At 39.3% G+C, this 25,197-nt stretch overlaps 2 protein-coding genes and 1 non-coding gene across 3 annotated transcripts in view; 2 read left to right on the top strand and 1 right to left on the bottom strand.

Moving 5' to 3' along the window:
- LOC122068577 overlaps positions 1–15,165 on the top strand; it is a 31,805-nt gene extending 16,640 nt beyond the window's left edge. The window contains exons 4-6 of the mRNA XM_042632435.1: positions 14,159–14,229; positions 14,329–14,394; positions 14,484–15,165. Of these exons, the coding sequence (XP_042488369.1) occupies positions 14,159–14,229; positions 14,329–14,394; positions 14,484–14,762 (416 nt within the window). The 3' untranslated portion in view covers positions 14,763–15,165. The remainder of the gene's footprint in view (positions 1–14,158; positions 14,230–14,328; positions 14,395–14,483) is intronic.
- On the top strand, positions 7,754–7,859 carry LOC122068587. Its single transcript, XR_006137187.1, has one exon. It is a non-coding gene; the product is annotated as a small nucleolar RNA R71 (small nucleolar RNA).
- Positions 15,166–17,374: 2,209 nt separating the features above from the next.
- LOC122068582 (O-fucosyltransferase 36-like) lies at positions 17,375–23,836 on the bottom strand. Its single transcript, XM_042632442.1, has 3 exons — positions 22,305–23,836; positions 18,389–18,638; positions 17,375–17,721 (listed from the first exon to the last, which is right to left on the bottom strand). Exons 1-3 carry the CDS (start codon positions 23,591–23,593, stop codon positions 17,545–17,547), a joined length of 1,716 nt encoding a protein of 571 aa, XP_042488376.1. The 5' UTR covers positions 23,594–23,836; the 3' UTR covers positions 17,375–17,544.
- Between the last annotated feature and the right edge of the window lie 1,361 nt (positions 23,837–25,197).

Here is a 25,197-nt window from a genome sequence, read left to right on the forward strand (position 1 = left end):
AGGACTTGCGAATGCCGTGTAGAGTGGCAATATTGATCATTGTCGTGAACGAATCAAAATAAACCCTAACTAAACTATGAGACAGTGGTAAGAAAGGGATCGAACCCACAGAGAACTAGAAGGCTAAATCTACTAAGATTGAGGTGAATGTTGTTTTGAAAACAAATTTATAAAATTCAGAATTGAAATTAAAACTAAGTAAGCCAATTAACAAGAACAAGAATTAATGAGAAGAAACTATCCTCAGGTCTCGAATATGTTTTGGTATTATTACCAATTTCTGGTTCATACTTCGGCTCACTGAAACTACAAGTTCCAATGCAACCACAAAAATATAATCTTTGGATACCCTAAGCATAACCTATCCTGTCAAGCATTATCGTCTATTGCTTTCGTTTAGCACGCTTAGTTTGATTGGTTAAATGGTATCGTTAGTGCATGCCACAGATCAGCATTAAATACCATTGTTTGAATGGAATAATTGAATCAAAGAGACGAATATTCTAAACTAATTTAACTATTAAAATCATTCACAACGGGAAGGGGTCTTTAACATCAAACACAATCAAGTATGATTTTGAACCAGAAATTAAATAACATTAACTCAAAATTTCATCTAAACCTAAAGATAGAAGGGGGACTTAGACGCTTATGGTACTAATGAATGAAGGGCAGCAATGATGATGGTGGTGATGAACCTCGATGCAATGGTGGTGTCCTCTGTGGAATGCTGTCCAAGAAAATCCGTCCCAGAGAAGGTGTGATCCAAGAAGAAAAGAGAACTATGAGAACCAAGTAAGAAAAACTAGCAAGCTATCTTGTGTGTGAGGAGTGATATGGGCAGCCCTAAATCCTATAGAATGGGTGTGAAGTGTGTCTCCCAAGAGAAGGATGGAGAGAGATATATGGAGAAAGAGGGTGGTCCGTGTGATGGTAGAGAGACCCAATTCAATTAGGAGAGAAACGTGAGGGAGAGATAAGGGTGCATGAGATGGATTAGGAAAGAGAGAGAGCTAGTCAAGTGGGAGAGAAATTCTAGGGAGAAATAGGTAATCGTGGGCATGGGAGAAAAAATAGGAAGAGAGAGAAGGGGATGTGCCTGTAAGATGGGAGAGAAAATAAAGAAATTGTAGGAGGGAGAGGTTAGGTGGGAGATGGAGAACCGTGGGTAGGGTAGTGATGGTATGAGATTAGGGAAGAGTGAGATAGAGATCGGGTAACTTAGGACAAAAGAGATAGAGAGAAACGGGGGATGGGGGAGAGATCCTAGGAGATGGGAGATAAGAGTAAGAATAAGGAGAGAACGTGGATGAGAAGAAAGAATATAGGAGAGAAAGATGCGTGAGATTCGAGCGACAAGATAAAGAGAGATCTACTAGAGGAGGGTTTTTAGGAGATGGTTAGGACAATGAGAGAAAAGGTTGAGATAAAGTAGAAGGAGAGAGAGAGAAAGTAGGAGAGGGAGAAGAGAACGTGTGAAAGAAGGAGAGGGAAAACCGTGGGGTTTCTCTGTCCTCAAATTTTTTTTTCTTTATTCCCATCTCTTAGAAATTCCAAATCTACCCTTGATCATTTGCCCTTGTTTCTAGAATGAACCATCTCCATTCATTTAGCATCAAACCTGTGCACATCTCTTGAAAACCCTGCAATCAAAGATTATCACAATATGTGATCAAATTAATAATGAAAACTTAATTAAAATTGACAATTAAATAATAATTTCATTACTAATTACAACCCGATCACACTCCCCAACGTGCATTTTTGCTCATCCTCGAGTGAAAGACAATAAAAACTACTCTGCTTATCATGCCATTAGCTGAATGCAACCACTCGTAAACAAGTAAGAGCATCATCAACGAATCAATAGCAAGGATTCTAAATATGCCAACAATTAAACACAAAGTTAAACAAAGAACAATATACTCGTCCACTCTAGCCAACTTTTACTCTTTACATTCAAAATCAACCATCGTAGCTAAGTTATGAAGTCCAAGTGCTATACAAGCCATCACTTTTGTCATGCAACTATGATTTTATTTTATTTTATTTTTTCAAAATTACTCTGATCCGTGCAATGTCTTGACCTATTAAGCTTTCTAAATGGGCTATGTAGTGAGCTTTCGGTCAATTGCTCTCAAGCTAGATGGCTTTAAGGAACTAGGTGTAGAACACCCCTCGGACTTACTCAACCCACATAGGCTACAAGCCAAGACTAGATCAAAGTTTTCAAATTTTGCTCAAACTGTTCAACCTTTTTACACGAAACTCTATGTTTGTGCATAGAGGCCCGGTTACTCAGAAGGAAGTCTTTTTATATATATATATATATATAGACATTCCACCTGTTTGACACATATTTCAATGCTTATGGCAAAGAAACCCGGTTACAAGTGAGGAAGTCAATGCATGATTTAAACATTTTCAATACATAAGGCTTGCATAGTTACATAAGGATCATCATAAACATTCACTAAAATGGCAATTTCAGATTCAAAGTAAAAAGTTAACTAACATGGAAGAGTAATAATGTTCTAAGTTTAACTAACTGTTAAATACATCAACACACTTAAAAATCACATGCTATAACTCTTGACAAAGATCTTAAGAGCTCTAGAGTAGAAAAATTCAGCAAAAATGTGTAATCAATACCAGAGTTCAAGTTCAAATTGTTCATTCAAAAAAATTCTCCCTCACTCCCCAACTTAAATGACATTGTCCCCAATGGCAGGTGAAAGAATAACATATAATAAAGCAAAGCAAAACAAAGGGAAGGAGTAATACAACCTGATGGAGTAAAGTGCTACTGCTATCATCTGCACCAACATGGCTACGCCCCACTACTAAACTTGAAAAACACAACTAAACAAAAATATAAAGTAAAATGGTGGGTTACCTCCCACAAGCACTAAGTTTACCGTTTTCAACCAAACAAACAATGGACTCAAAAGGAATCATAAACCGGATCAATCAAATCAATAGACTCAACGACCTGGCCATTAGTAATACCATCCACATAAGGTTTAAGGCTCTGCCCATTAACCTGAAGAGTGTGCTCTATCTTAGGATCTTGAATTGTAATAGCACCATGGGGTGACACTTTTGTGACCACAAATGGGCCATTCCATCAAGAGCGAAGTTTGCGAGGAAAGAGGCGTAGCTTGGAATTGAAAAGCCAAACTTTATGGTTAAACTTCAAAAGACTTCTGGACAATATGTTTATCATGAAAAGCCTTTGCCGTAGCCTTATAAATATGTGCGCTCTCATACGCATCATTTCGCATTTCTTCCAACTCCAAGAGTTGAAGACAACGGTTGGAACTAGCTTTGACCATATTAAAATTAAATGTTTTAATGTCCCACAAAGCACGGTGTTCCAACTCAACAGGTAAGTGACAAGCTTTCCCAAATACCTATCGGTAAGGGGTACATGCCAATAGGAGTCTTATAAGCAGTACAATAGGCTCACAATGCATCATCTAGTCTCACAGACCAATCTTTCCTATCAGACCTAACTGTTTTCTCAAGAATGCTCTTGATCTCCCTATTGGACACCTCTACTTGACCACTGGTCTGCGGATGATAAGGTGTGGCAATCTTATGAGTAATAGAATACTTCTGCAGTAGAGCCCCAAAATTCAAGTGCTTAAAATGGGAGCCACCATCACTAATGATGGCACGTGAAAATCCAAAGCGATTGAAAATGTGACTCTGTACAAACTTAACTACCACCTTGTGGTCATTGGTTCTCATAGCCACTGCTTCAATCCATTTGGACTCGTAATCTATTGCAACCAGAATGTACTCAAAGCCGAAAGATGGGGGGGAATGGTCCCATAAAATCTATGCCCCATACATCAAAGATCCCAACAACCAGAAAACGGTTAAGGGGCATCATGTCTCTACGTGACATATTTCCGACTTTCTGACACTGGACACAATTGCGACAAAACTCATAGGCATATCTAAATATAGTAGGCCAAAAGAAACCACTCTGTAAAACCTTGGCAACAGTTTTCTTGCCACTAAAATGCCCTCCACATGTAAGAGTGACAAAAGGTAAGGATACTATGAAACTCACTCTCTGGGACACAACGACAGATAATTTGGTCAAGACAATACCTAAATAATTCCGGATCCTCCCAATAATAGAACTTCAGCTGTGAGAAGAATCTTTCTCCTACTTACTCTAACCATCGGGAAGCTTCCCAACAGCCAGGTAGTTCACATATGTGCAAACCAAGGAGAAGGCATATGAGAAATCGCAAATATTGCTCATCAGGAAATGATCTTTAGCCAACTTAGTGGTGGAGGGTGACTCAACTAAGATCCTAGACAGATGATCTGCTATCATATTCTCGGAACCTTTCTTGCCCCGAATTTCTAAATCAAATTCTTATAACAGAAGAATTTATCTAATCAACCTAGGTTTGGTGACTTTCTTGGTAAGTAAATGCCTAAGAGTAGCATGATCAGTATACACCGCAACTTTAGATCCAAGGAGATAAGATCAGAATTTCTCGAGAGCAAACACAACTGCTAGCAATTCTTTCTCAGTCGTAGTATAATTCAATTGAGCTTCTGAAAATGTCTTACTAGCATAATATATGACGATAAGTTTCTTGGCAACTCTCTGTCCTAACACAGTTCTAACAGCATAGTCAGATGCATCACACATAATATCAAATGGTAGCGACCAATCTGGGGGCTGGATTATGGGTGCTGTAGATAATAAAGCTCTAATGGTATGGAAGGCTCGAAAGCAGCCATCATCAAAGACAAAATGTGCATCCTTGGCAAGCAAATTGCACAAGGGTCTAGATATAGTACTGAAGTCCTTAATGAACTACCTATAAAAGCCTGTATGGCCTAAAAATGAACGGACTTGCCGAACAGAAGTGGGAGGTGGGAGTTTGGAAATCAACTCAACCTTGGCCTTATCAACATCTATCCCACGTTTGGACACAATGTGACCTAGAATGATGCCGTCTTGAACCATGAAATGACTCTTCTCCTAACTCAAAATCAGATTTGTCTTTATACAACGTTCTAAAACTTTGGTCAATTTTAAGAGACAATCATCAAAGGAAGACCCAAACATAGAGAAATCATCCATGAAAACCTCAAGAAAATCTCCCACCATGTCAGAAAAGATACATTATGCACCCCTGAAAGGTGGTGGGTGTATTACATAACCCAAAGGGCATCCGTCGAAAAGCAAATGTACCATAAGGGCATGTGAAAGTGGTTTTCTCTTGGTCTTTAGGACACATAACGACCTGATTATAACCTGAATAGCCATCTAAGAAACAGAAATGGCTTTGGATTGCTAATTTCTCTAAGATCTGATCAATGAACGACAAAGGAATGTGATCCTTAAGGGTGACGGAATTCAATCTCTGATAATCAATGCATACCTGCCTACCTGTGGTTGTGTGAGTAGGGACCTTGTCACCCTGGTCGTTCTCAACGACAGTAATGCCCGACTTCTTAAGCACAACTTGAGTGGGATTCACCCACTTGCTATCAGAGATGGGATAAATAATGCATGCATCTAACCATTTCACCACCTCTTTCTTGACAACTTTGCGAATGTTAGGATTCAATCTCCTTTGCGCATCCTAGAAAGGTTTAGCTCCATCATCACAATAAATACAATGCATACAAATTGATGGGCTAATACCTTTCAACTCAACCACGGACCATCCAATGGCAGCCTTATGTACTATGAGAACATCCAGTAGTTTGCTTTCTTGATCAGATGTCAAATTGGAAGCAATGATGATAGGGAGTGTCTCATTTTATCCTAAGAAAGCATATTTCAATGAATCTGGCAATGGTTTAAGCTCTAACACTGGTGGAGACTCAATAGAACTCAATGCTGGCTTCTCAGGCAAAGGAGGAAGTGGCTCAAACTTGATAGTCCAAGGAGGACGATCGGAAAAAGTAGGAGCATCTAATAGAGCACTAACCTCAGCAGTGTAAGAATCAACATCAAAATCATCTCCTTCGAAGAAGGTCAAACACTGCTGCACTGGGTCATCTACTAATATCACTGGGGTGTATTGTGCTACCACCTCATTTATCACATCAATGGAGAAACACTCGTCCTCACGTTGGGGCCCTAAAGAAGCATTGAAGATCGGAGCTTCTTATTACCAAAGGAAATGTCCATTGCACCTGATCTACAATTGATGCATGCATTGGCAGTGGCCAAGAATGGACACCCTAAGATTATCGACTGTGGTTTTCCATTAGTAGGTGCTTCCATGTCAAGAACAAGAAAATCCACAGGAAAATAAAGCTCATCAACCTTAACTAATACATCCTCAATAAAGCCTCTAGGGACTTTAATTGAACGGTTAGCAAGTTGGAGAATAACCTTTGTAGGCTTCAATTCTTGAAACCCAAATTGATCACAAATTCAGCTAGGCAAAATATTCACACTCGCCCCTAGATCAAGGAGTGCACGTTCAATGGGAAGGTTCCCAATGGTGCAAGATATCAGAGGTGCTCCTGGATCCTTAAGCTTAGGGGGGGGGGAAGTTTATTGGGCAGGACAACACTCACCTGCTCAGTAAGATGGATAGTTTTTGGAATGTAGGTCTTCAGCTTACGCTTTTGAGTGCATAAGTCTTTTAAGAACATAGCATAAGCTGGAACTTGCTTTATGGCATCTAGAAGAGGAAGGTTGATATGGACTTGTTTGAATAATTCCATCATCTCTTCCATTCTTGAACCCTTCTTGCCAAATGCAGAAAAAGGAAGAGATTCTAAACAAAAGGAGAAAGGGGCTTTAGGGATATAGACATTAAGGTTATTGCCTCCCCCAACTTATTCAATCTCAGCATCCTTGGAAGTGTGTGGAGCTTCAAGACTGGGGAATTCTGTTCAAGTGTTGCTGATACTCGGCCATTCCTTAGGGTCATAACTGCCTGGGCTTGTTCATGGAAAACTTGATTGCTAGGCTGACTCTTAGGATTTCCTACCGCTTGACTTAGTAGTTGACCTTCCTCTCGCCTACTGATGGCATCAGTGACCCAACTGAGTTTCCAACTTAGTGAGGGATTGAGTATGGGAGTGTAAGAGTTGTGTATTCTGGTCCAACTCATCCAAGGCACGCATCACCTTTTCCTCTAATGATGAACTTATAGGTGGTGGGGGAGGTGGTTGCTGCACATCTGTATAGGCAGCCTGCTGATTGGAAAAATTCTGCCTATATGGTGGATTTTGGAAACTATTGGGTTGTTTCCATCCAAAATTGGGGTGATTCCTCCAACCAGGGTTATAGGTCTAGGAATATGGGTCATTGCCTGGTTTAGAGAAATTCTGGGCAGCTTGTGCACGTTCTTGAACATATTCAGGGAATTGCATAGCTTGAGGGCAATCACCCACATAATGTGCAGGACTGGCACAAAGAGCGCACGCATTCTGATAAGTGGGAGTTGGGGTGGATTGCCTAAAATTCTGCCGTATAAGCGGTCAAGCTTTTCAGAAAGCATGTCCACTGGTGTTTATGGCCACTGATTGGCCTACCTCATAGAGGTCACCTCTCTTTTGGGATCCAATGGTGGGGGCTTTAGTCCTAGAAGCTGACACATGATGTAGGGAATTTTCATTGAGAGTTTCAAATAGTTTCCATACCTCATCCTCACTTTTATGCATAAAAGTGCCTCCACAGGAAGCATCAACCATCTGTCTATGTCTATTTGTCAGTCCATGATAAAAACATTGGACTAACTGCCACATAGGTACAGCATGATGGGGACACTTTCTAATTAGACCCTTAAGTCTCTTGTAGGTCTCATGGAATTACTCACCATCAACTTGTGAAAAACTAGTGATGGCTCGCCTGATTTAGTTAGTTCTACCTATGGGAAAGTGCTTCTTCAGGAACTCCTGTTGCATTTAGGCCCAGGTCTCAATCACTATAGAATCCAAAGAATTAAGCCATTGTTTGGCTTTATCCTTGAGGGAAAATGGGAACAAGGTCAACCTAAGGGCATCTTTGGAAAAATTCTGGATTTTGACAGTGGAGCATGTCTCCAAAAATTCATCCAAGTGCTTGTATGGTTCCTCATTATTAAGTCCATAGAAAGATGGGAGCATCTGAATGATACTGGACTTGATCTCATATTGGGCGGCCTGAACAGCAGGAACCCTAATATATGAGGTAGACGTATAAGTCGATGGGGTAAAGTGTTCACTCAATGGGCGTCTTATAGGTCCATTATCCCCTGCCATTTTATTTTTTCGAATTAAATGCAAAGTTCTCTCAATTTTAGGGCCAAATTGGTCAAGTTGGGATGACAAGAACGACGACCATGCATCAACTTCTAACAACCACGAAAATAAAATAAACTAAAAAGAAAGAGAAGCTAATACCCAGGCTGTGCGAAAGGGCTGAATGCAAATTCAACGAGTTGGGTTGAAGATGGTGCACTCTTCTTTGCTCTACAAACTGGTCTATCTGCAAAACAAAATAAAACATCTTAGGCTGATCTAAATTTAAACTATTCTGAAATTAAAACTGAAACAAAATAAAACAAAACAACTAAATCAATCTTAGCAAACCGTGCTTCGGTTCCCACGCAGTGGCGCCAAAATTTGATCGCTGTTGTGAACGAATCAAAATAAACCTTAACTAAACTATGAGATAGTGGTAAGAAAGGGGTCGAACCTACAGAGAACTAGAAGGCTAAATCTACTAAGATTGAGGTGAATGTTGTTTTGAAATCAAATTTATAAAATTCAGAATTGAAATTAAAATTAAGTAAGCCAATTAACAAAAACAAGAATTAATGAGAAGAAACTATCCTCAGTCCTTGAATCCGTTTTGGTATTATTACCAATTTCTGGTTCATCCTTCGGTTCACTGAAACTACAAGTTCCAATGCAACCACAAAAATATAATCTCTAGATACCTTAAGCATAACTTATCTTGTCAAACACTATCGTCTATCGCTTTTGCTTAGCACGCTTAGTTTGATTGGTTAAAGGGTATCGTTAGTGCATGCCACAGATCAACATAAAATACCATTGTTTGAATAGAATAATTGAATCAAAGAGACAAATTGATGCCGATCCGGATTCCAAGGACTGAAATCGGATCGCTTAGGGCCCACAAGAATGATAAAATATCTCAATTTAAAGGTTGAGGGGCAATCTTGCAAATTCAGGAATACTCAAGCACTTAAAAGAGATGAAAATAGGTACTAGGGTCAAACTAAAATAGAAAAGTAAGGGGGGTATTCTGGAATTTAAGTTTAGACTAGAGATAATTAGAAACAAAACTTTAGAAAGAAGTGGGTTTTGTGAAAATAACAAAAGATCTGACCTCATGTGAAATTTCAGCAAGTGTTTTAGTTGCAAATAAGAGGTTGTTCATCTTCAACCTTAGGTTTTGACAGAGAACAGAACCAGCGGTAATCCAAACTTGTTGGATATCGATTCTCAGCCACAACTCTATAGTTCAAGCTGGGGCATCATAGAAGAAGTCGTAGCAGCATCAAGATTCAGGCACCAACTCCCAACCCCTACAGGAATCGATCAACAACCTGATGGAATCTGAACTGGCAGAAGATAGGGTTCAGCCCCGTTGCAGATCTGAATTCTTACCACAGAAAAGGCAAGATAACCCGAGGTTCAGAGAGGGTGAATCGCCTAAGTATAGGTTGCCTTCGACTCAAATCTTAGGGTCAACCAACTGGAGAAAGGACTTCTGTGAAGCTCTCTTAAATATGGTACTGTTGCCCAGAACAGAGTATCTCAGATCAGGTAAAATAAACGGCAGGAAATAATAAAGGCTTAGGAAGAAGAAATAAAGTGAGAGATCAGAAAAGAGAGAAGAAGAAGATAAGAGAAAAAACCAGAAGAGGGGAGAAAATCAGAAAAGGGGAAAAAGAGGGTCGGCAGCCATGGCAGCCATCGTTTCAACCAAAACCTAAATTCTCAAATTCATTCCAAAAAATCTGTTTGTTACTAGTGTATTACATAGCTTATAAAAGAAAACCAAAGCAATAAAATTGGAAGTTCATTCAAATGGAAACTAATCTAAAATTAGAAACTAACCAATACCAAAAGAAATTGTTTCTAAACTAAAAGAAAATCAAATAAAAAAGCCAAGTTTTCCTAAATCAATCGTGCAATTGCATCACAAATACTCTAAACTAATTTAACTATTAAAATCATCCACAATGGGAAAAGGGTCTTTAACATCAAACAATCAAGTATGACTTTCAACCAGAAATTAAATAGTAATAACTCAAAACTTCATCTAAACCTGAAGATAGAAAGGGGACTTAGCCGCTCATGGTACTAATGAATGAAGGGCAGCAATGATAATGGTGGTTATGAACCTCGATGCAATGGTGGTGTCCTCTGTGCAATGCTGTCTAGGAAAATCCGACCCAAAGAAGGTGTGATCCAAGAAGAAAAGAGAACTATGAGAACCAAAAAAGAAAAACCAGCAAGCTATCTTGTGTGTGAGGAGTGATATGGGCAGCCCTAATTCTTAAAGAATGGGTGTGAAGTGTGTCTCCCAAGAGAAGGACGGAGAGAGATATATGGAGAAAGAGGGTGGTTCGTGTGATGGTAGAGAGACCCAATTCAATTAGGAGAGAAAAGGAGGGAGAGATAAGGGTGCGTGAGATGGATTAGGAAAGCAAGTGAGCTAATCAAGTGGGAGAGAAATTCTAGGGAGAAATAGGTAACCGTGGGCATGGGAGAAAAAATAGGGAAGAGAAAGAAGGGGATGTGCGTGTAAGATGGGAGAGAAAATAGAGAAATTGTAGGAGGGAGAGGTTCGGTGGGAGATGGAGAACCGTGGGTAGGGTAGTGATGCTATGAGATTAGGGAAGAGTGAGATAGAGATCGGCTAACTTAGGAAAAAGAGATAGAGAGAGAAACGTGGGATGGGGGAGAGATCCTAGTAGATGGGAGATAGAGAGAGAATAGGGAGAGAACGTGGATGAGAAGAAAGAATATAGGAGAGAGAAAGATACGTGAGATTGGAGAGAGAAGATAGAGGGAGATCTACTAGAGGAGGGTTTTTAGGAGATGGTTAGGACAATGTGAGAGGAGTGAGATAAAGTAGGAGAAGGAGAGAGAGAGAAAGTAGGAGAGGGAGAAGAGAACTTGTGAAAGAAGAAGAGAGGGAAAACCGCGGGGTTTCTCTCTCCTCAATTTTCCTTTTTTTTTATTTTTTATTTTTTCTTTATTCCCATCTTCTCTTGGAAATTCCAAATCTGCCCTTAATCATTTGCCTTTGTTTCTAGATTGAACCATCTCCATCCATTTAGCATCAAACCTGTGCACATTTCTTGAAAACCCTGCAATCAAAGATCATCACGATATGTGGTCAAATTAATAATGAAAACTTAATTAAAATTAACAATTAAATAATAATTTTATGACTAATTACAACCCGATCAAATATACTCCCAATCACACTGCCTCAAAATGTTTACTATGTGGAAAGCCCCTACCTCAAGGAGAGTCAGCCAAGGTCGCAGCCTGAGCTCGATCCTCAAGGTATGTGGAGAGGACCATGTCCCTACAGCGGTGAGTAGAGGAAGAGACCTCGTTGTCACTCTGTGTCTAAGAAGAAGAGGGATGTGAAGAAGAGGAGCCCGAAGTAGATAAAGTAGAACCGCCCTTGGCGTGTGTCGTGACCTGATGAATTCGAGGGTGTCTGACTAATGGCCCTCACCAGATTAAAGGCAGCGGACGACATGACAAATAGTAAGAGCAAAGTCAAGACTTACTCGTAGACAAAGGGGGGTGTGCCGAAAATAAAACCCGAATTGCCGACTCCACTCAATGGGAAGACAAACGACCTGGAAGCCCGAGGAGATAACCTCCGAGTTAAGTGGACTGAGTAGAGCTCTCTGATTGAAAATGTTGAAGTATGGCTAGGAATCCCATACCCTTATATAGATCCTAACCTTATTGAAATGGGAGGGAGAAGACGACCTTTCCGTTCCCCGAGGAAGACATGATGTGTCATCTCCTCAGGGTGACATCCTGACTTTCCATCATGTCAACATTAATTGTACATCACCTTGAAAGAGAATCATGTGAAGAAGCATAGTTCACGAGCGACCTCGGTCATTTCTTGAAACCATTAGTTAGAATTGAATGTGCTGAGGTAAGAGGCAATACTGACTTAAAAAAACCACTGAGGCACGAGCCAAAGTCTGGAAAGGAAAGTTCAAGTCTAAGGCACGAGCCAATCTGGGTAGGCCGAATTGTCACCCAAAATGGCAAAGTCAAGGGGGGGGCAAGCCCGAGTTGGCAAAGCCGAGTAGCATCCTAATATGGCAAGGCCAAAAAGGGAAGGTTGAGAAGCCAAAGCCCAAGTTGGCAGGGCCGAGTAACCTCCTAATATGGCAAGGCCAAAAAAGGAAGGTCGAGAAGCCAAAGCCCAAGTTGACAGGGCCGAGTAGCCTCCTTATATGGCAAGTCCTAAAAGGGAAGGCCGAGAAGCCAAAACCCAAGTTGGCATGGCTGAGTAGCCTCCGTATATGGAAAATCCAAAAAGGAAAGGCCAAGAAGCCAAAGCCCGAGATGGCCATGACGAGTAGCTACCCCATATGGCAAGGCTAAAAGGGGAAGGCCAGGAAGCCAAAGCCCGAGTTGTCCATGACGAGTAGCCACCCCATATGGCAAGGCCAAAAGGGGAAAAATGTCGAGTTAGAAAGGCCGAGTAGCCTCCCAAGAAGGCAAGGCCAAAAATGAAAAAGGTCGAGAATAAAAATCCTGACTTGAATAGGCCGAGTAACCACCCATAATGGAAAAGGCCGAGTTGGGTAGGCCAAGTAGACACCTAGAATAGAAAATCCGAGCTGAATAGGCTGAGTAGCCACCCAGAATGGAAAAGACCGAGCTGGGTAGGCCAAATAAACTCCCAAAAATAGCAGAGTTTGAGCAAAATAGGTCAAATAAAACCCCAAATGGCATTCAAAGTCCCATTGGAAAACCCCAGTCAAAGAAAGAGAAAGAGGAAAGTCAAGCTTTTACTCCTTCACGGCCCATAAATGGCCGAAAGGAGTAGGGGGCAAAATTTTGCTCAAGTGGGCTAATGGGAGAGGAGAATTAACCGTTTTAGTTTGAACCAGAACCAACGGTCAGATTTAAGCATATTTGGTGGTTACTAAATTGTTTCTTAATGGAAAATTGGAATCAGATTTAGAAACATCAGTGTACCAACTAGAAACTAGACTAGTAAGAGAAACCAAAGTAAGTTAGTGAATGGATTTAGTAATTAGAGAACCAACATGGAAAATAATATAGAAAATAGGAACGACTAAAACAGAATTAGATATTAGAGAACAAAAATCAATAACCCAAAGATTAGCAACTAAATCCAAAAATAGAAACAAGAGAAGAATTAGAAAGTATGCAAACATAATAGCAAATGTTGTGCAAATTAGTGAAAAAAGGAATACTAGAAACAAGGAAAAAAAATGGTGCTACCACAAGGTTCAAATTATGGCAGAATACTGCTATCAGGGATAGGAATCAATGGGGAAAAGAGAAGAAGAAGAAGATAGAAGATGAAGGATATGGACCAGGCTCCCCACCTAAAACTTGACTGGCATCTCATCAGTCCAACTTGGCATCCTGCCAAGGGCTTCACTGTTTTTCACAGCAAAGGAGTACTAAATCTCACAGGAATCAGCAAGCATAAGCTTAACAAATTGTTCAAATAGTTTGTAGTGGTTGTGAACCCGTACTCTTTATTTATAACTTCATGGAAATAAGCAAAATAGGAATTCCCTATGTAGTGGTGAGGAGGATCCCATACAATTGAAGTCTTCTTCAAAATAGAAACCTCTAGAACTTTAACAAAACTATAGTTGTGTTGTAGCATATCTATCCAACCCTTTTTGGAACACTACTAAAATAAAGAATATAACTTACCAAAATAGAAACTCACACTAATCCCATATATGACTCAAATCCCTCACAGTTGGGCTTATAGAATTGGCTCATTACAATAATGAGCACAAAAATATTAAGACCATGGCCCATATAACCCATTGGACATTCAAATTAAACATACTAGTCCATTTTTATTTTATTTTGAAGTTTTGGTTTACTGTTGGCCTTTTCTTGTTTTTTGAATTGCATCCTTTGGTTCTTTCCATTGTCTCAGTTCTTGGAAAAGTGAAGGCTTTCCTAGGAGTTATGGAGGAAGCTAATAAAAGGTTGCAGCATGATGCGCAGGTATAAAGAATAACCAAATAAGGGAACCATTCTTCATTACAGTTTGATCCCTCCCTCCCCTTGTAATTTATGCTCAACTGCAATACCATCCATGTGCAGGAGAAATGTTGTGATGACTATGATATCGAAGTGCTCACCGGTAATGAAACTGAATATGTTGAAATGGTTAGTGAACTTCTATTTCCTTCCTTCCCTTGGACTATCCTAAAGCCTACAGATTCATTTACTGATACAAGTTACTGTGTTACATAAAGGACTTGTTGCTGGGTGTTGCTGATCTTCACACTCCTGAAGCTGTGGCAGCTGCTGAATCTGCCATGGCTGGTTCACAACCACCATGTACTTTGGGAACTGGTAGTAACGGATCATACTCAGAAAACAGTGATGATGACACTGACAGCGATGATGGTGATGGTGATGGTGATGATAGAACATGCTCACCTGACAACTTCAAAAACCCAAAGGCAGATCCAAACAATTCCTTGGATCATGATCAGCCAAAAAAGAGAACAAAGATTATTGAGCTCCAATAAAGCTACATTTGGTTGGAGATCATGGGAGCTGGAGATGTTGGCTTCTAGAGTTACTGAATCAAATTTGTGATACAAGAAACTGTTGAAAATTATGGTTATGGAGATAAAGGTAGAGATTCTGTAAGGAGGAAGAATCTTTTTAGGAGAGGACTATTGAACTAGTTGCTGTGTTATTTCATGTAGGTCAGAGTGAAGTACTGCAGGTAGTTACTCTTCTGTACTGTTCTTTTTATATTACTGGAGCAAATGGTGGTAAGGATTCTTCTCGGTTGTCTTAGGAAAGGGGGCAATACCTGTTGGCCTCAGTACCTTGATAGTGTTGGTGATGATCTGATATAAATACTTTGTTTTCAGCATACCACATTCTATGGATCTTCTTCAGCTGTGTGAACATTGAGACCAACTCTTAATCGTTCTTAAGATCTCTCTTCCCCCCCCCCCCCCCCCCCCTTCCCCTTTTTTGATAAAGTCTGATCTGTTCTGACTACACAAAGCATTGCAAGGTTCTAAATGGAACTGGATCCGAAATCTGAGCATTCACATTTCAGATTTTGCCAGGAGAACACACTACTAGCAAGACTGAAAATCAGCTCTCTACCAATCAATTTCAAGCTTGTAAATTGTTCAATATTTGTTCAGATGATCCGAAAACTTCCAAGAGTTCAAAAATTTCAAGATATATAATGAGGTCGGAGATGCCTCTTTGCTTCACTCGACAAGTCTCTGGGAGTTGTAACCCTCGAGGCCAAGAATCAAATCCCATCTTTACCTGTCATACTGTAAGTTTTCTGCACACTACATCCCTCCCCCCTCCCCCCTCCCCCCGCTTCCGGCGGCCCGGGGAACAAGGTACGGCTTGAATTTTGCTTAAACATATGGCCGTTCAGGTTGAGATTGAACACTTGGTATGATCTACCAAAAAAAAGGATATATAATCATCAACCTGAGATTAAAAATTCTGGCCAGTCCAAGGTAAATTCGACTATTATGTTGCAGTTTGGACTCTAGGGAACCAAAGTACGGATCCTGAACTGCGTTGGACCAAAGAATGCTGCTCCCTACCAGTGATCACACTGAAAGATCAGGAACCAGAAACATTGACTAGTTCTTGTTCAACCGGTCTCTAGTTGCATTTTTTTTTCCTTTTAAATTTAATAACTCATTTTTGGTATGGTATAAGGGATCCGGCTCCTCTCCATTGCGCTGATTGCCCAGAGCTTGCCAATAGCTATTTGAGTGCACAACTGTCCTTAGAGGATCCAATGGCTTTGGTTGCTTCTCCAAAAAAACCACCCATGAGACTTAGATGCAACCCATACCCGATAGGATCCAGCTCCTTTTCTCTTCTCTCACAAAAATCAGAACAGAGTGTTGATCGCGCAGAGGAGCCGGATCCATTAAAATCTCGTATCAATGCTTTGTTGCTCTCATCGTCCCACATGAATGCCCCATGCCCCATCCTTCACCTCGATGTCGCCGCTGCAACTTTTGACCCTGTCCACTAGTTCCTTACTCGTTATGAAAGAGGAACCTTCCTAGTGAGATCATCACCTGCTCTAGATTCATTAGAGACTAAGGGAACATTTGGATCGGTTCTTGTAGGATCCTTATAATCATGATTAGCGTGAATACCTTCACTGCATCGAGCTGAACCCTCGAAGCGATCAAAGCTCCGAACGTTAGTGACATAATCACCATGCACGCAAACCTTGGATCTTCTTATAGAAATACTCCTCCAAACTTGGAACTTTTATTTTTTATTTTCTTTTTGCTAACGATGGATATCCAGGCCTTTGGCTTGCCTAGGCCATGTTGACCCCAAAACCGCATGGACCAAGTCATACCATGATTGAATGAAAACCATTTAACTTTCAATGAAAACAGTGAAAAGCACTAAACACCCTCATGTGAATGGCTCCAAAGAGGTAAGAAGAGTCAAACTCCGAACCAAGAAGCTTGGAACTTGATCACCTCATGTAATTCAGCATTTTGTTCGTGGCTTTCAGCCTGCAATCACGATCATGGTTTTAGGTATCGGTATCAAATTGATTGTAACGACTACATCGTATCTGTATTGGCTGAGATCGAGACCGATACCTAGTTGATCCAAGATCAAGGATCATGTAACATATTGGTATTAGGGGAAAAACAAAATTTATAAAAAGGGTAATATTGACTTGTCCAAACCAATACAATCAATTCGGTATTGTATCAATATCAGCCGAGACCGATTATTAACCATTGATAACGACATCATCACACTAAATTGGTAACGATTGTTCTGATTTTTTGGATAGGCCTCTGTCATGATTTTTGGGAGAGGAGAACCGGTTCCTATTGGGTATGGGTTGCATCGAGGTCTGATGGGTGTTTTTTAAGAAGCAACCACAGCCATTGGGTCCACTAGTGATAGGTGCCATACACCTAGGTAGCTATGGGCAAACTCTAGGTTATCAACACTATAGAGAGAAGCCGGATCCGGTATAAGGGCCCCTGTGACAGAATTCTGATCCTCCCTAGTGCCAGAGAGAGCCCAGCCACATCCAACAGCTGGAGCACCCCGGGCACCCTCCTGTGCTGGAGAGGATCTAAATCCCGTGACATGCACACGATACAAAATAGAAATTTTACTTGACACGAATACTATTATACACTAAAATACAGGTCAAACTAATATCAGGAAAAACCAAGCAACAAAGCTGTGGGTCATCATTGAATACCAGATACAACAAAGCCGCAAAATCCAATAGTAGATTCATCAGCAGCTATTGCTAGTCCCTGTTCATTCATTTTCTGCAATGAAATTGGGCTGCTCACCCTCACAGAGGTACTCGTCACAGAGAGAAGCCAATCCCCAATCTTTTCGAAGTCGGAGAATGTCTTCTGTGAATGTTGATCCCGACGCTCCGATGAAGACACTTGACAAAGCACAGATGGTCTTATCCAGCATTGCTTCAACCTTCCATTAGAAAGATAGCTATAAATAAGGGGTAAATTCTATCTTTATTCAAAATTGCACAAGTGAATTGGGAATTTTGGGTTAGAAACTGTTGTCATCAATCTGATTAATGATAATAGACATCTGACAGTTTGCATTATCTTTAGACCTCTTATCATTATTTCTTGAGCTACAAGGCCTTTAATTCCCCCATTTCCAAGTTCATAACCTGTAAGGTACCTACAAAGGCAAGGACGAACTAGAAGTTTGCCCCAAGTCTGCCTCAAGTCCACTATATTCAGCAAGCTTTTGAGCAGTAGGCAGTAGAATTTAGACAGACAAAAGGTCAAGATAAATTGAGTTAGTAAGGGTATGTGCCCTATACACAAAACAGATTGAAGAGCAATAAAACCCTAAAAACACTAAGGGGTCTCAAGAAGCTTCATGGATCAAACGTCATGGAATTGTTGCAAGCCCATCTGTGGCAGGTTGATCTATGTCATATCTAATGCTAGAGACGACATTCAAATGACCCATTTCTTTTTCCTTTTTTCTTTTGGGGGGTAAAATTTAAATGAACCATTTCAAGGATAAAGCAATTTTCCAATTTAGTACACAAACAAAAATGTCGTGCTCATTCCATCTTTAGTATTTTCCCTGAATAAAGAAAAGGTAGCACCAAGCTTACCTGGGAATCGCCCTCGAGGCCATGTCTATAGAGCAAGGCATCCCATTTCTCAGCAGAATTGCGAGATGGACGCTTGACTAGTGGTACAACTTTACCATTAAGCATGACTAGTGACTGTAGTAGATCAGTTTCACTTTCAGCTGCATCTGTGGACAGATAGATTACTGGTGCATTGGCCCTTTCCAACACTCGAGTGATGCAATCTGCTGCTTGAGGAATTGGGTAAAAGCAACTTGTCGCCTTAGCATTACTGAACAACGCAAAGAAGAATTGTTAAAGAGAATGTTAAAATTCTCTGCAGGGACATAATAAGAGTCCACTAAAAAAATTGTTATTAACTCACAACATGATGGTCTAATCAATGAACCACCTCCTGGCTGGTATATGGCCCGAAAAATAAATCAAAGGGATGACATATGAAGCAAAATGAACAGATGCTATGATTAACTATTCAAATGTCATCACTGAACATTTAACCATAGAGAACAATAATTTCAGTTCTGTGTAACTTCATGAATGGAGAAATGCATGGGCACAAATCCACCATTAGCGGGTCATATAATGCGATGCCCCCCATCCATGATAGAAACACAAACAATATGTTGAAACTTGAAAGATACAATACTAAGCAATTTCACAGCTTCCAATATTATTGTGCAGAACCATGACATTTGATTCTAGGTGATGTGAGCAACCCAAATGACACTACTGAAAATGCAGAAGATTAGTACAGTATTAGCCCCCTATATACTAAGGATTCTCCTCCCAACATCATCCCTCTCCACTAAAAATTAAAGGTACCGTGTGAGGTCATTTACATCAAACCCAACTCCATGATCCTCACCTGAAATATAGATAGCCAATCACATAAAAACTTATGGCGGAATGTTGGGTAAAGATTGTTTCCTCTGATATTATTATAGATTTCCTTTTTATTTAATGGCCAGCTGATTAAGGTGAAGGGACGAACATGGTATTTTATTAGATTTGGTATAAGAATAATTTGATTACTCATGGCTGTTGGTAACTGAACTTGGTGGACCCAAAACAATAGCAGACTGCAATGGAGTAATGAAAAGAATGATGATAGAGAAGAAACAGAGATTTTCCACATAAACCCACCCTTTAATGTTAAGTAATAACTAAAAATAGATTTGGAACTTCAAAGTTGCCTATTCTGATATCACTTAAAGCATTGCTCCCTCTACATAGAACTTGTCACAGAAAATAAGACACTTAAATCAACTTGCATGAGTAAACCCTGTAAACAAGTCTTCCAGACATTATCACCACTTTCAAGAGACTGCAGTACTCTTCCAACTAATAAAACCACAAACTGAAAGTGAAACTTCATAGTAAAAAAATGCATCAGTAAAAAACTAGCTTGGACGTTTCAAAAAGTCATCAAATTAATGAAAACCAACTAACCCTCTCTGCATCACTAGACATACAGACCTATCTTACAATTCCAAATAGAGAACCATAAGACATATGTAGACCTACCACTCAATTGACATTTTACCCCTGCAGATTGCTGTTCGGTTTAGCAGCTCTTTTGGATTTTCATCCCCTTTCTGCAATTGATGATATTGTTTTGGTGATTCTAACATCTGTCGAGTGATGAAAATCATAATCATAGTTGTCAAGGTGACTAGGCGATTCAAGGCATTAGAGGGGGCCAAGGCATGCAGATGACAATACGCAATATTGTAATGGTAATTTTATATAATTATGCTTATATGCAATAGATGACCCATATCAATGCAAAATGACATCATTAGACCAGTAACGACTTAATATGAAAAAATCAACATATAATAAATATAAGATATAATATAAGCATATTCACAAAAAATAAAAAATAAAAAAATAAAAAATAAATAAAAAAACAAAGCAATAAACATAAATCAACATAAACTCATGAAGTACCAACTTGGTGGGTTTATCACCTTGGACCCAAGAAAGAGCCTGGGCACCTAGGCGATGCCTTGACAACTATGATCATATTGAGGAATAAGCGTCAATTGGGCAACTCCTCTGAAATGTAAAGACCTCAAGAAGCCAATCAAGCATTGATTACTGAGCTACGAGCAACAATGAAAATCTCTATAAGAGCTCAAGTGATGTGGAAGCCGAGTGTCTCTCTCTTCATGAAGCATTAATGACAACAAGTTTTGAAGAATAGATTCTTAGGTTTCTAGTAATTAGGATTTGACTTTATTGAGTTGTTCTTGGTTATCCTAAGTAGTAACAATTCCTCCACTACCTTGGCCTCGACTACATGTCTACACCAATGGTTGAAACCAGACCTAAAACCAGACCAATGGTTGAACCTGTGCCATAACTGGACCAATGGTGATAAGCCTAACTCTTTCTATGTAGAACTTGACCAAGAATTGACCATGGACTTAGAATGGTTGACCATATGTTTGGAAAAGTCAAAGAAGCCTAGAATACCCTTGAATATCACTAGGCAATTTGGCCAAGTCTCCTGCTGAAGTCGAGCTCAAAACTGAGTCATATATAGGCTTCTAGCCTTATGGAAGAACCTAGGGTTGACCGTCAGGTTGGCAAGGTCAACCGTGTTGAGCGGAAGAAGGATGGCAACAACTAAGGCTATCAAACCTCAAAGTCCGTAGAACTGAATACTTAAAAGGATTCTTTCTATACTAAACAAACCTGTACAGAATAAGACCCCAAATATGAGTTTATATGAGTTTATAAGAGATGCCCATTATCAATAAACCCAAAAATAAGAAGAAAGTCCAAAGACCTGAACCATGGGCCAAAATAAAGTGTTCCAAGGCCCGATTGACCCAATTGGACAATCTTAACTGCATACTTACTTTTGGATTTGATTTTCCCATTTTACTTGCTTTCTTCTGTAGGCTGAAGGGTAAGAACAAAGCCACGCTGGTGATTCCACATCATACACCATTATAATCCAGTGACTGTACTGAAATGTTTTTTCCCAGGAGTGCCCCAAAATCTGAAGTCCAATGGTCTTCCCATCCTGCTCGACAGTATGTCCTTTAAACCCATGTTAATGGCACTGATGTAACTCTCCATACATGAATTATCAACGTATCTTAAAAGCAGACATGACTTTCCAACACTAGAATCTCCAAAAAATAAAAAAAAGGTTGAACAGAAAAATCTATGGCGCTGAGGAGAACTGAACTACGAACAACCACAGAAATGACAAAGGACTCCTCCACTTCTCCAGCACGAATTCGAAGTGAAACTCATATCTTCGTCGGAAAAGATTATGAGAAGCAGTGGCAGACAAAGATTGTAGTTTTGGAGAAAGTCAATGTTATTTTAAAATATATCCTTCTTATCCAACTGTTTAGGATTTCAATAAAATGACATGTTTAACTTCAAGAGTCACCCACAACATGACAAAAAACATGAGAATAAAACTTAGCTTCCAACTCACTTTGTAACCAGGCAGGTGACATTCAGCCCACGCAAACTTAAATTACTAATGTTCTATTAATTCTTGGAATCTATCATTGACTTCACGATCTAATCCTGCAAAATTAGAACTTATAAATCCAATTATTTTTGTTTTTTCTTCATGCAAAATGCACATTTTCTTTCATGACTGTCTTGTATAACTAAAATAAAGCTACAATGTTGAATCTACAGTCCAATTTTTTTGTCACCACCGACTACCAACATTTTTTAGAGCAACCACCTACTAACACAAAACTCTTGTTTCCACTTTCCATGAGTACTTCATTCCTACACCATGCAGACTAAGATGTGTATGCTACTATTTATAGTAAAAGATCATACTGTTTCATACACTGTAATAACACATACAAGCACAAACAAGTCAATGTAACATTAAATTCTAATCCTGGAAAACCCAATAAGAATATGTTACTCCACAAGGCAAAATGTAACATACCAGAATTTCAGAAACCCATGTCGACGGAAATGAAGGGCTACAAAGTTCTTTCCCAAGAAAGTTTGAATAAACCTCTGGGCTGTAAGCTTAATAAGTCGATTTGGCTCAATTAGACTCTTGCAGCTGTGAGCAAGCGGACCACCTGGCTGCATCACCCAATCTTGTTCCACCCGGGAATAAAACACATCCCCCATTGCAAGAACATCATAATTAGAGGAAAACTTTTCCTTAACATCCTCCACCGTTCTTTCTTTTGGTTCCTTGATATCCTCAACCCAGGCAGCCTCCAGCTTACCCATAGAAAGTCCTAGATTTTTCAGCTTCTTAATATGTTCTTCATCCAAATAACAAAGCCGAGGCAATGAGACATAACAGATAAATCTGTCAATGTGCAAATGATTCTTTTTTGTTTCAGAAAACTCTTCAAAGGAGACGACAACCTTTCTCCCGAAACATTTGTTTAAGTGATCTATATCAATAACCCGGCTGTACTGGTAATCGACTTTGGAGCTTGGGATGACTAAAATACGACCAAGTAAAGCTGCAAAGAACATATGCTTTTCTAGACAAATCAAATGGTTAGACATCTGGCCAGAGACACAGATCGCAAACAAATACTTATTAGATTTAGGTTTCCACTCAATTGTCCTTCTCTCTGAACTTTGGGCAACAGTTCGACACCTATCAAAACGAAAATCGCTGAACTCAGGATTTACATTCTCATCAACCAACGCCGACAAGTTCCCAGTACGGTGAGACGACAACAAAGCTTGTTGAATTTCATTATTTAACGTAATCTGCTTAAGCACCGTAGATCTGAAATCATCAAACAGCGATGATGACCGCAAAAGATCCTCCCTTCCCAATCCCGAGTTCGAAGTTGTATTAGAACCAGACCCCAAAGTAGAGTTCGATTTATTCTCCGAATAAACAACCGAATTATTAGACATAAGGTTCCACATATGAAGAAGCCCCAATTGTTGCTTCTTCAACAAATACAAAGCTTGCAATTCTGCTTCTCTCATCCTACTACTCACAGAATCGACTCTCACACTTGTAACGCGATGGAACAAGCTCCCAATATCGATGGAGAAGAAAAAGAAAACTAGAAACAGTAGTAGGCAGATCAAAAGCAGGTACCTTTTACTGAAACTAAAGTTTTTGAAACGACGAGTGATCTTATTCTTGAATTCCTCAATCTCAAAGCTTGATCCGCTCGGCTTCATTTCGTTTTGATCGATCAGGTTTCGTCGATCCTCTTCTTCGTCTGAAGAAGATTCTCTATCCATTTAATTGTGTAACTGTCACGCAAGAACCACAAGAGGAACAAGATTGGAGAAGAATCTGAGCAAATTGTGGTTGCAGTGAAGCCACAATTAGGGTTTTGATCGCGAAGTATCTGAATTTGTTGGAAATGCTCAGGATTTTGAGAAGTGAAGCACCCGAAGCTCCGCAACTCTCCTTCTGTTACGACCTCTGACCTCTCGGAGACATTAATGAGTGAATTTTTTTCAGTCTTCTTTTATTTTGTTTGCTTTTGGAAATTGGAAATGTAAATAAACTTAATGTTCAAATTTAGCGCCTACGCCTTATCCCAAGACAACGATTTTGGAAGGGAGAATTTACACGATTACCCACTTTCAGATTTTTCTTTATAAAATTACCCACACAAATTTTAGTTAATAAAAAATCCAAAACTAGGTTTGAATTTATAAAACTACTCACTCAAAGTTCTAGTTAATAAAAATACCTAAAATCATGTTTGGATTTACAAAACTACTAAAATAGGGATTCTTCATCTTTCACATATAATCATGTATTTTTTTATTACTAAAACTTTGAGTGGATAGTTTTGTAAACCCAAACTCAATTTTGGGTACTTTTGTTAATTTAAACTTTAAGTGGGCAATTTTGTATAGTGAAACTTAATTTTGGGTATTTTTGTTAGCTGAAACTTTTGGTGAGCAATTTTGTAAAGAGAAACCCAGAAGTGCATAATCATGTAATTTTCCCTTTTTGGAATCTCTATGACTTTAGGTCCATGCATAATAATATAATGAAGTTTAAAGATTATGATCTGACGTTGCATATAATCTATTCAAGGAAATTGCTTTTTATTTTAGGGAAGAAGAGCTTATCGGGAGCATGGCTCTTGTGACAAAGGCCTCTCGCTGTGCAATGACTAATTAGTCTTCTGTGAAAGATAAAAATTCCACAACCCTGACACTGAGAGGCTATTTAGTGCTCTCATTGGCTTGCACTATTGCTCTGATAGAAACTCTTCCCTTATTATTTGATTGGAAGAGAGTTCCCTGATAGCGTGGCCTAAGGGTTAGTGCAAGGATCAATGAGAGCGTGTGAAAAAATATCAACAGAAGAAAGAATTTTCTCTTTCATGAGGAGTATGACAGTCATTTTACCTTCTTTGTGTCTTGATGTAGAAATCACACTGTTTTTTAGTCTTAGTTTTTCTTATTTTAATAAAAAAAAATTGCTTTTACTCCACTCTATCTAATCATGATGCCAAAATAATAGTTTTGGCTTCAGACTAAGGAAGTCTTTAAACTTCCCCCACCACCCGCGAAAAAACATTGAAGATAGATGGAATTTTTTTTGGGATAAAATATGAAATTCATATTGATTGAACATAATTGGATATTTATCAAAAAAAAAAAATAATTGGACCCATGTCATTTTTATCAATAAACTTCCTACCTACAATTAGGTGATTGAAAGTATTCTTTCCCTTACCCAAAAAAAGGAAAGTATTATTTTCCAGTTCAATTCAAAGCTATGACAATTTTTTTTTAATCAATTTTTAAAATAATATTTATTTATTTATTGGACAGATGTTTTTCATCCGAGAGTTCTCCCTATGCCTAGACATAGGGGT

The sequence above is a fragment of the Macadamia integrifolia genome, unplaced genomic scaffold (assembly GCF_013358625.1).
Source record: "Macadamia integrifolia cultivar HAES 741 unplaced genomic scaffold, SCU_Mint_v3 scaffold429, whole genome shotgun sequence".
NCBI lineage: Eukaryota > Viridiplantae > Streptophyta > Magnoliopsida > Proteales > Proteaceae > Macadamia > Macadamia integrifolia.